This window comes from Peromyscus eremicus, chromosome 8b (assembly GCF_949786415.1).
Source record: "Peromyscus eremicus chromosome 8b, PerEre_H2_v1, whole genome shotgun sequence".
Taxonomy (NCBI): Eukaryota; Metazoa; Chordata; class Mammalia; order Rodentia; family Cricetidae; genus Peromyscus; species Peromyscus eremicus.
In genome coordinates, this window is record NC_081424.1 from 55409024 (window position 1) to 55421663 (window position 12640).

Below are 12640 nucleotides of genomic sequence, written 5' to 3' on the forward strand. Positions count from 1 at the left end.
GTTCAGAGGAGCAGGCACTATCTGGCCCAGACATCTCTCCAAGTATTTTAGAAAGTGTTAATAGGTATCTAGTTTCAATTAACCCCATATAAATATGGGGTATAAAAAAAATCCTTTCTGATTGTTGCTCTTATGGAGGAGCAAAGAGGAAAACCAGTTTTATATTATAAAAGTTACATGGGTTTGAAGACAATTTGGGGCATTTAAACTCAAACAACATGGAATGTGGGAGCCCATTCTCGGGTTCCTCCTGGCTTTACCCAGCAGGTCCACATAGAGGATGAACAGGACCACGGGCCTGAGTGCAGGTGTCTGAGATGGTCTGCTCTTGGCTGTGCTGGGGGAGGAGGTCTTTTGCTCCACCCCTTGGTGTCTCTATAAAAACCCTGGGGCTGAGACCGTCGGAGGCCCATTGGAAAAGGTTCCAGGCCCTCTCGAGGCTATCCTTTATTTTCTATCTGTTTATCTCCACAATATTCTCCGCAATAAATCCTTCTAATATTTCCTGCTGCTTACACTCAAGAAAACTCTGGGGAGCTGTGGGGTTGGTGAGTAAATGCCCCACAATGGAAGAGCTGTTGGAGGCTCATTAGGAGGGTCGCTCCCCCCCAGGTGCGGGATGTCTGTCCCTGTTCTCCCTAACTGGGTTATTTAAAGCTCAGCTGTCTGAAGCGAATCCTGCTATGCGGGTTTTTATACTTGGTACATGCTGCTTGGTGCTTTTCTAAAGCAAAATGTTAGGTTTTCTGGTAGCAATCTGTTTGCTTTCTGAGTTTCTTTGCACATTTCTCTAGATGTGTTTGCCTCGTGTCTAACTCCAGTGGGCAATTATTCTGATAATCACACACGTGATTATAAAATTGGAATCATACCTTCGAGAACTTGAATTAATGACAAAATTCCTTTAACATTCAGGGTCATATTGCCACAGAAAGGTTTTAAAAATTAAATGTCAGTTTCTGTATAGTTCACTGTGAGTAGAATTACAAAGCTCATTATGTTGGAAGATGGCAGGGAGTCACCATAGCATTGACGTGCCATATTCACACACAATAGATTGACCTAACAACATTATTTTAAAATATCAGTATTTATAGTATACTAGGAATTCATTCCCTTGCAGTTATTTAAACTGACAAAGAAAGCACACACAGATTAATGTATATACATGCATGTGATGCATCCTCAAATTTTACATGAGGCATATATAGGCGAAACTCTTGTAAAGATGGTTGACCTATATTGGAGAGTGTTCTGAAGATGAACCTCCCCAGGTATCTTCATGTGTATTTCTCTTTCTCCAGTTTGACCTTGTCTGTGCCAATGCCTGGATGTTGGATCTCACCCAAGCCATCCTGAACCTTGGCTTCCTGGCTGGGGCGTTCACCTTGGGCTATGCAGCAGACAGGTAGGTGTGGATAAGATAATCAAGTGCTTCACTGTAACACATGACCTATGTATGGGGAGGAGAATGCTTTCTGTCCACTACATTCAATTTTTTGTTCTATTACCCAGGACATCCACACTTATTTGGTTTGACTAATTCTTCCTTTTTCAAACTTCCTCTCCTTGTTCCTTGGTAGAAAAGGTGCCCTTGTGGGTCTGAATGCATCCCAGGAAAAACACTGGCCCCAGTGATGTCATGGCTCAGGTGACAGGCGAGGGGTGGATTTAGGGTGCTTGAAACAGTCCAGTGGTTGGGGTTTGGTTAATTTAGTTATGAGGTCAGCCACTCCATTTTTTTTTTTAATTCTTGTATTTTATTCTACAAATTGTACTGAAACTTTGAAAAGATTTTTTTTTTCAAAATTATTCAGGGATTGTCATGTACATTTCAATTCTTTTCTCAATGGCTGCAGTTTGGAACTAGATTGCATTTTTCAAATTTTGATTTATGTTCACTTCACTTTCTGGTTTTTGTCTTCTTGGTTTTAGACAGGGTTTCACTATGTGTATTAGGTGAGACTTGAGCTCACAATCCTCCTGCCTCTGTCTCCTGAGTGCTGGAATTGCAGACATGCAACACCATGCCAGCTATTTTTACTGTAACTTTAATTTTTTTTTAATTGTGTTTTGCTTATGTATTTTATCCTGCATGATCGATAAACATATCTCCTAAAATAACTTCACATAGGAGAGGACCCAAGCTCTAATCAGGGCTGAGGGTCTTCCCTTACAGCTGACTTAGTTCTTCGGAGTGAATGAGCCATACTTAAGAGAGGGAGCTGTAAGTAACCCTGTCTCCTATCAGCACAGCATGAGAGGTAGTTTAATCGACGTATACCTACAAGAAGACCGTGTGGTGGGGGCTGGAATCGAGCTTAAGAATCTAGATGGGGACTTCCAAGTGAAGAGCTTTGTGTCGCCCCTTGGGCCTGACAAGTCCGAGGCTGAGCTAACTATAAAGAAAGTCAGCAGCTCCGCCCAGCTGTGAGGTCACAGGGCAAGCAGCGGCGGCTCCCCAAACTGGAAAGCTAGGCAGATTCAAGTAACTGGCACTTACTGGAACAGAGGCTGCTGGGTAATGAAAACCTGACCTGACTTGCTGGACTGCTGGAGGAGGCTTAGTGTGTGAACAGCTCTGAGAGTGAAAAGCCTTAGGAGAAGATAGTTAAGGGTAGGTCAGTCAGTTGTAGAGGAAAAGGGAGGAGGGGAGGAAGGAGGAGGCCAGGAGGGAGGAGGGAGGAGGGAGGAGGGGAGGGAGAAAGCAGAATCCAGGGAGATGTGGTCATCAGATTCCCTGGAGCTGGAGTTACAGATGGTTGTGAGCCCTCGTGCGGGTGCTGGGAACGGAGCCCAGGTCCTCTGGGAGGACAATGGGGACTCCTAACTGTTGAGTCATCTCTGCAGCCTCATGTATGTGATTTTCACCCCTGTGAGTCTGCCAGGCTTTCATGGTGACTGTCAAGAGAAGTCCCTCCATGCTTCTATTCATACATAATAAGGCCTGCTCCCAGAACACACACACACACACACACACACACACACACACACACACACACACAGAGAGAGAGAGAGAGAGAGAGAGAGAGAGAGAGAGAGAGAGAGAGAGAGAGAGAAGACAAATACTACAAAACCTCCCCAAACCAAGCCTGGTTAATTAGAACCTAACCTGCAGGTTTTTGAGTGTCAGATCTGAGGGATGAGAAACACCCATCCTAAGTCAGTATCAGCCTTCCGTGTGGGAGGAGCGAAAGAGACAGACCCAGCCCATTCTACTCACCATCTAGTCCAATTCCAATCACCATATCCCAATTAAAGTGAAAAAGAAAAAAATGTCTGCAATGTCATTGTCCACAGGCTAAAGGAACAATTGAAGTTTAGTCACAGGGCATCCTAAAAAGCAAAGCAAAGCAAAACATAAAATGCCAGCAGACAAAACCACAGCTTGAACAGGGACAGCACACATCAGAACCAGACATGGGCATGGAAAGGATGTAGGGGCTGTCAAACCAGAAAAACGTAAAGCTGTGGTTAATGTGGTAAGTGGTGAGTGGATAAAATACAGCAGGGAGAAATGGACAATGCAAACAACGATGGAAATTCTAAGAATCAAAGAGAAACGCCGAAGACCACACACTGTGAAATGGAGAATGCCATTAATGGATTTATTAGAAGACCAGACGTGGGGAGACAGCTCTGTGGGTACAGTGCTTGCTGAACAAGCACAAGGCCTCGGTTTGGATCCCCAGAACCCACATGAAAGCTGACTGTGGTGGTGCACAGCTGTAACTCCAGTTCAGGAGGGTGGGTCAGAGACAGAAAGAAGGGTTCCTGACGCTTGATGGCCAGCCAGCCTAGATGAATCGGCAGACTCTAACATCAGCGAGCGTTCCCCACCCCTGATGCAGGGTCTCATGTAGTTCAGGTTAGCCTTGACTGCTCTTTAGTCAAGGGTGACTTTGAACTTCTGATTGTTCTGTGTCTACCTACTAAGTTCCAGGTTACAGACACATACTACCATGTCCAATATAGGGTTTCCTGCATTCCAAGCAAGAACTCTATTACCTGAGCTTACACCCAGCCCATGACCCAGTCTCAACAAAATGGTTTTCAGAGTGGATCAAAAGAAGATCCAACAGTAAGTTGCCTACAAGTTATTCACTTTAAACATAAGGATGCCCACAGTGGAGGGTGAATGAGTGGGGAAACATGTACCATACTAAGAACAACCAAAACCAAGTAGAACTCATTCTATTAATACTGGGATAGCACACTAAGAACAACTAAAACAAAGTAGAACTCATTATATTAATACTAGGATACCACAATAAGAACAACCAAAACAAAGTAGTACTCGTTGTATTAATACTAGGAAGAATAAGCTTCTCCAGGGAAACACAGGGTTACTTATAATAATTTATTACTTATAACAAAATAGAACAATCTTTAACATATATGTGCCTAACAACAAAGTATCAAAATACAGGAAGCAAAGACTGAAGGAAGCACAGGGAGAAACAGATGAATCCCTCACTGTAGTTGGAGACTCGAATACTTCGTATCTGAAATGTGAAAATCCAACCAACACAATATTATAATCAAGATGTGACTGACTTCAACAATACCATCAATCGACTGCACATATTGGACATCTACAGACCATGCCATCCAACAATAGCAAAGTACAGGTTTTTCTTAAATACATGAGAGACATTAATAAAGTTATATTCTGGGCCATAAATACATTTTAACAAAATTAAAGGAATAGAAAGTCATACCACATTTAATCTTTTGTCTCCAAGGAATTAAACAATAAATCTGTAACAAGAAATTGGAAACCCCAAAATATTTTGAAATTAAGCATCCATACTTCTGCTAACGGAGAAGAAATCTCAAGAGAATTTTTAAATATCTAAACACAGTGAAGATAAAAACCATTTATCAGATTTTATGGGTGCATCAAAAATAATGCACAAGGGCATTTATAACACTGATGTATTCACTGGAGCATAAGACTGATCTACAACCCCACAATCCGAGTTTATACACTAGGTATCATCAACAGCAAAGATAACCAGGTTAAATCCAAAGTAAACAGAAGAAAGTGAATGACACAAATTAGAACCAAAAAGTCAAAGAAATTGAAAACAGTAAGTCAGTAGAGAAAATTAATAGAGTCAAAAGCTAGTTCTTTGGAAAGCCCCCAAAGAATAACCTTTTAGACAAGCCAACTAAGAGAAAAAGAGATAGGATTCAAATTAATGATCGCTTAAAATGGTTTCAAAACCCACAGACTATAAAAACATAATAAAGGGACAGTGTAATGGCTGTATGGTCCCAGATTTGCCAAGATCAAGGGGACTGTTCCTTGAAAGACATACTCATGTAAGAAGTGAATTTATTATTGTTATTATTATTGTTATTATTATTTTGTTTTCAGGATAGGGTTTCTCTGTGTAGCTTTGCGCCTTTCCTAGAACTCGCTTTGGAGACCAGGCTGGCCTCGAACTCACAGAGATCCACCTGCCTCTGCCTCCTGAGTACTGGGATTAAAGGCGTGCGCCATCACTGCCTGGCATGAATTATTTTAATAAGTCCATGTCTATTAAATAAATTGAGTCAATAGTGAATAACCTTCCTAACCAGGAAGTACCAGGTTCAGATTTGGAGCAGGTGAATTCTGCCACATAGACAATAAATTACTCGCAGTTGTCTCCATTTCTTTCAGAAGATAAAGGAGAAGAAACACTCCCTAACTTACTCTGTGATGTCAGCATTACCTTATTGCCAAAACCAGATGATCATATTGCCTTTAGCTTTCATAAACACAGATGCAAAAAAACACAGGATAAGGGTTGGAGAGATGGCTCAGTGGTCAAGAGCACTGGCTCTTCCAGAGGACCCAGGTTCAATTCTCAGTACCCACATCTAGCTCACAATCAGCTGTAATTCCAGTTCTAGGGGATCAGGTGCCCTCTTCTGGCTTCTGCAGGCACTGTACACACACGGTGCAGAGATACACGCAGACAAAACACCCATACACTTAGCAATTTTAAAACTAAACATATATTAGCAAGTGTGTGGAACCACAGAAACTGTTGTTCATTGCTGGTAGGTCACATTAATGGCACAGCAGAGGGGAAGCCGGCTTGTCAGTTTCTTGCAAAACTAAATGCATAGGACTAGAAATTATAGTATTGGTATTTACCCAACAAGGCTGAAAATGTACATTCACATGTAAAGTCTCATGTGGACCGTGCAGCAGATTTATATATAATTGCCAGCCTTTGGGGTAGCTTAGATATTTTTCAGTAGGTGAATGGATGATATATCCGGACAGTGGAGTAGTACTCCACACTGAAAAGAAACAAGTTAGGAACCCTAAAAAGATACAGAGGAAAGTTAAAAGCCCACATTGCTAACTGAGTTCAAGGAGCCAGTCTGAAAAGACTACCTACTGTACAATTCCTATAGAATCTTACAACATTCGTACAGATCTGTAGAACAGTCTAGAAAACTGCCAACTATGGGGACAGTGGAAAAGTCTGTAGTTACCTGGGATGAAGAATGACTACTAAGAACAAATAATGAGTTCCATCATTTTTGCATCCCTACTAGCAATGAGTTCAGGACACGAGACTCTTCCGTATGATGCGGAAGGGTGGATGTGTCCCACAGAATGTCCAACACAAGTGTGAACCTTGGGTGGGATGAAGCTCCGTGGTAAAGCCCCTGCTCTGCTTGTGTAAGGACCTGGGTTTGATCCTTAGTGCTGGAAAATGAACCCCGAAACCCTAGTGTGAGCTGTAGACTTGTGTAATGGTGTGCCACCTCAAGCTTATTAATTGTTACAGAGCATCACTCAGCGGGGGAATCCATGATAGGGCAAGCTGTGCATGTGTGAAAGGGAGGGGTGCATGGGAACTCTGTCTTTTGTGCTTAAATTCTGCTTGAACCTACTATTGTTTTGAAAAGTAGAGTTGACTTTTAAAACGTGTGGATAAATTAAGGCTGTTTCCATCTCTGCCCTTAATGCAAAGATGCAGAAGCAAGAATGTTGTGGAAATTTGTAAGGAAAATGAAAGCTCTCAAAGGGCATTGAGGATGAGCTCCTGTCAGCCTCTCACCTGGCGAGACTCCAGGACTCAGTTCACAGCAGACTGGGAAACTGACCACAGCACCCTGCCCGTTTGTCTGAACTATTTAGCTATAGTTCTATAAATCACACACACACACAAAAAAAAACAATAACAACACACACTGATCAGGAACTTTATAGAATCCCATTTGCTCCTCTTTACCCCTCCCTAGGGAAAAGGGGTGGATGGGAAGCAAAGAGAACCTGAGTCTGAGAGCGCTGAGGAGTTTGCCCAAGGTCATGACTGCTAACTGGATGGAACAAGATTTAAATGGAGGCTTCTGTAATGTGCCACTGCTGCTTCATTGTGTCCCTACCTCCCCGATACTCCACCCACAAAAATGACAGCAAATGTCAGGGCCAGCCAGGCCAACAGGGAAAGTGTGCAAGAGCAGCGTGGTGGAGAGGGGCACGGCTAGGAAATCTCCAGTCTCGAGGGATGTGTTGTGGGCTGTGCATTGTGTAATGTTATTCCAGAGATGGGTTCCATCTGGTTCCATCTGGTTTCATAGGTATTACTATCAGTATTGTGTACCGCGATGGTAAGTTACAGCGGATGCATATTTTTTTTCTTGCACATTTGACTTCTTTTTGCATCCTGTCTCATTCCATTTTTGTTATATTGAAGACCATGTTTAAGGTTCTCTCTCTCTCTTCTTTCTCATGAAGGTATGGCAGGATAGTCATTTACTTGATATCCTGTTTCGGTGTTGGCGTCACGGGGGTCGTGGTGGCTTTTGCACCAAACTTTTCTGTGTTTGTGATCTTCCGCTTCCTGCAAGGTGTGTTTGGAAAGGGGGCATGGATGACCTGCTTCGTGATTGGTAAGTCTTGTTCTGCTGCAACCACTCCTGTGTGAGAACTAGAGGGGAGGGGCCTAGCTCAGCACACACACACACACACACACACACACACACACACACACACACACACACACCCTCCTCCCTCATGAAACCCTGAAACCCAGAGACTGCGTGGCAGCGCTTCCCACAAGTAGAACAAGGACTTGGGGTAGGATTCCAGCTGCTACGGAGACTGGAATGCTGTTTTAAATTGGGAACCAGATATAGAATATGGACCACTGTCCCTTGCTTATGTTACTTTGGTCTGGGCTGCTCCCTTTGGCTCTGATTCTAGTCCAAACCAGCCACCTACGATAAGTGGAGGAGGATGTATAACCAAAGCAATAAGAAAGGTCATCTGATAGCATTGTCCCAGATGTTTGGCTTTCCATTCCCTCCCATGACTCCTGTGGGAGACCCTATAGGATGCTTTAGATACCGGAAGCTCTCTTGATGGGGGGGTGGGAAGGAGGGTACAGGGAAAGACTAAAAGTCACTGGCTGGAACAGGGATAACTGAAGTGTGTGGCATTTTTAACATGACCCAAGTCTATGTGGATGTTCAAAACTGAATTTAGGGCAGCCACAAGGCAGCTAGCATGCCTCAGGATGATGAAAACAAAAAAACCAGTTAGTGGGAAGGTGCAGAGGAGGTCAGGATTCCAGTGACAAAATTTCCCAGGTGGATTTTAGAGATCGGTTACATCCATGAGAAGTCAAACAACGGAATTCCTAATCTAAACTGTCTTGGATAGTAGAAAAGTACGGGCAGAGTCTAATATCCATGGCAGCTCTCCCAGAGAGACTATCATGTACACATTGCTGTGGGATGGTCTGTATGTCAAATGTGTTGCTGATTGGTCAATAAATAAATCACTGATTGGCCAGTGGCCAGGCAGGAAGTATAGGCGGGACTAAGAGAGAGGAGAATTGAGAGAACAGGAAGCTGGGGGAGAGAGACACTGCCAGCCGCAATGATGACAAGCCACATGTGAAGATGCCGGTAAGCCACGAGCCATGTGGCAAGGTATAGATTTATAGAAATGGATTAATTTAAGATATAAGAACAGTTAGCAAGAAGCCTGCCACGGCCATACAGTTTGTAAGCAATATAAGTCTCTGTGTTTACTTGGTTGGGTCTGAGCGGCTATGGGACTGGCGGGTGAGAGAGATTTGCCCTGACTGTGGGCCAGGCAGGAAAACTCTAGCTACAACACATCCTTAGAGTTACAGTGGTAAGGTTGAGCTACCTTGCTGTTTATTTTGATAATGACCATGACCTTCACAACAACCGTGTTGAGATGACCTAAAATCAGCACAGGTGTTTCTTGCATTCCTCAACCATACCCAGAGGGTGCTGGCTTGGCAGCCTGAGGATCAGGGCAGAGAATGGTGGGAGAAATGCACGTAAGGTACCCGGAGAGCCGTCGTCAGAAATCCTGCACCTATGGAAGCCTCCATGTCCTTATGTTCTAGAGTATTCCCGTAGTGCAGGTGGATTTTTGACAGGTGTCAAGTCTGTTTGTTTTGGTGTTGTCTGAGAACTCTCCTAATCACTTGTGTCTGTTTTCCTCCAGTGACGGAAATAGTAGGTTCGAAACAAAGGAGGATTGTGGGAATAGTGGTTCAGATGTTCTTCACCCTCGGAATCATCCTCCTGCCTGGAATTGCCTACTTTATCCCCAGTTGGCAGGGCATCCAGCTCGCCGTCTCACTGCCCAGCTTCCTCTTCCTCCTTTATTACTGGTAATGTGATTTTGGTCATCATTGTATTTATCCCATTGCACATGAACGTAGAGCCAAACCAACACAGAAATGAAGGCAATAGACGTGATCTCTAAACCCCCAGAATGCCGGTGGCTTAGGGAATTACTAGAGAATTTTGACAATTTACAAAGATTATTGGCTGCTTGACTGACAGTTGTCACAACCAATAGTAAAATACTCCAATACAAAATTCCAGGTTAAGTAATTGCATTATGATTTATCCCTTTGCAATGCTTTCATGGGAATTATGAGATAACAAACTCGGTTATTTCGCCTTGCAGATTAAATATGATAAAAAATCCATTAAGCAAATTAACATTCTTTGATGAATAGGAGGTTAAGAATGTCAGAGAAATAAATGATCAAGATGTTCCGAATGTGTGCATTTGACTTACTGGTGGGGAGGGTGGAATATAATTTATTCCTCTCATTGAATTTTAATGTATGGATAAATCAGGCTCCATGCATAAGGTAAAGACTTTGCCTTCTCCTAGATGTGAACTCAGCCTTAGTCCTCTTCATATTTGTAGTCAGAGACACAAAACTGTAGGGTTCCCTGTGCTTGCAAAAGCTGTGTACTGTGGAGAAACTTTTTTTTGTAGCCAAGTTAGTGTTTTTCCCATTCATTGTAAATTTGCAAAGAAAACTCATTTCTGAGAGCCTCTTTGCGAGCCTGGGAACTGTGCTAACTTGTAAGCTAATTGCTGCAAGATCCTTTTAGCTAGAAAAACTCATGAGTTTTCAGATTTCTAACCTAATTCAAGGGTCCTTTCCCTCCTCACCAGGGTAGTTCCTGAATCTCCGCGCTGGCTGATCACCCGGAAGGAAGGAGAAAAAGCTTTGCAGATCCTGAGGCACGTGGCTAAATGCAACGGGAAATACCTCTCGCCAAATTACTCAGAGGTAATGTTAGTCACCACTGGTGATAAATTGTTGAATTGAGTGAAGTAATTCTTTACGACTCCTGTGCTTCGCTCTCCTTCCTGAAACTATGCATGTACATTACTAAACATCTGACTATCCTTTTTAGTTGAGGTTAATTGATCTTTTCAGGTCACATTTTGATAGTCAGTTTGAAGTGTTTGAACTATTGTTCTTTACTGTAGATGTGTAGTGTCTCCTCAGCCACCTTGGTTATAAAAGTTAGTGGTTGTTTTTCTCGACATTTGAACCTTTCTAATGAATTGGGTTCTGTTCTACTTGTTTCTCTTATTCCCCCTCACTCCCACCCGTGCTTGGGATTGAACCTGGAGTCTTGCACACGCCAGGCAAGCTCACACTGAGCCATATCTGTAGCCTGAAGATTTGTTTTCACGGTAGCCTTAGAAATGCTATTTATTCACACGAGATTTTGAGCAATAATGCAATATTTGAGTTTTAGACTTAGCATTTCCTTCCCTTTCTTTTCCCTCTCTTTCTTCCTTTCTTTCCCCACTCCTTTACTTTCTTTCTCTCCTTTCCTTCACTAGCAAAAACTTTGGGATGACTCTGTCCCTGTCCTCACCCCTAGCCTCCCTGTCTCCCCATTCTAGAACAAAAAGGAACACAGCAAATGAGCAGCTCATTATTTGTTCTTTGGAAGGTGTGATCAACAGCACATGTTTCAAACAAACCCTGAATAATAAACATATAAAGAATCAATGGGCATGCATAGGCCAAGTGAGCCAAGAGTAAAGAAGGGTTGTCACTACAGGAAGAGTAGACAACAATTTTTAGAAGACACGAATCTTGGTTTAAACCTTGAAGAATGTTAGCCCACCCACACTTTTCATCATAGAATTCCACGTGTTTTGATGAGGACATTCTGATTAAAAAAAAAAAATCCGCTAAGAAAAACTGGGATTGGTTGGTTCATCATCCTTTCCAGAGTCTTCAGGAGCTTGATAGACATCCCCACCCCCATCCCTGCCTCGTACTCCTCCTCCTCCTCCTCCTCCTCCTCCTCCTCCTCCTCCTCCTCCCCCCTTCTTACAGGATATAGCAAGCAGTAGCCGCTGTGCTTATGAAGGTATCGATAGACCAGTTTTCGGTGTTGCACACTAGTTAAGAACAAGACTGCAGGTTTAATCATCTAAAATGTTTAGCAAAGAGGCAATGTGATCTAAAAATCGTGAACTGCTAAGATCTGCTTATTCTTGTTACCCTTTGAACATTTGAGATGAGAATTCCTTTTAGGGGAAGAAATAGTCCACCACTCTGTCAACCTCCTTCTATCTCACTGTAGGTCCTCACAGTGGGATTGAGGTTATGATTGTGTGTGTTTAGGGGGTTTGTGTGTGTGTGTGTGTGTGTGTGTGTGTGTGTGTGTGTGTGTGTGCGCGCGTGCGCGCGCACGAGTGTGTATGTGGGTGCACATTCATGTGTGGATGTATGTACGTGCATGTTGACGTGAGAGAACACACCTTAGATGTTCTTATGGCACCAGGCACCTTTCTTTTTGAGGCAGAGTCTCTTGTTGGCTTGGAAGTTTCCAAAGAGGTTAGGCTGGCTGGCCAGAAAACCCCAGGGGTCTACTGGCCTCTGCCTCCCCAAAGCTACTATTAGAGGCCTGACATTTTTCTACCTGGGTCCTGGGGATGAAACTCAGGTCCAATTGCTTACAAAGCAAGAACTTGACTGAGCCGTCTCTCCAGCCCTTAGTGTTAATGGCTGAGCAAATATGTCTGCCATCTACTTAGCAGCATGCTGAAGACTCTGCATACACAGTTCCAGGGGTGCAAAATCTAGATCAAGGTTTGTGAGAACTTAGAAACAACAACTGCCTGCTGGTGACTAATGAAATAAAATGCTACAGCCATCTAAGTGTGGACAGATGTGCTGTTCCACACACAGTGCTGTCTGGCTCAACACTGCCCTCAGAGACTCATGGTGAAGGTCATGTTAGCAGGGAAGAGCTCAGCGTTCTACATGATGGTACTTGTTGAAGATGCAGTGGCCTCTGAGTCATCGTG

At 43.3% G+C, this 12640-nt stretch overlaps 1 protein-coding gene across 1 annotated transcript in view; it reads left to right on the forward strand.

The window, feature by feature from the left end:
- Positions 1 to 12640, forward strand: part of Slc22a3 (solute carrier family 22 member 3) — a 94747-nt gene that overhangs the window by 42580 nt on the left and 39527 nt on the right. Inside the window, exons 2-5 of the mRNA XM_059272841.1 lie at positions 1305 to 1408; positions 7751 to 7905; positions 9500 to 9668; positions 10475 to 10592. Of these exons, the coding sequence (XP_059128824.1) occupies positions 1305 to 1408; positions 7751 to 7905; positions 9500 to 9668; positions 10475 to 10592 (546 nt within the window). The remainder of the gene's footprint in view (positions 1 to 1304; positions 1409 to 7750; positions 7906 to 9499; positions 9669 to 10474; positions 10593 to 12640) is intronic.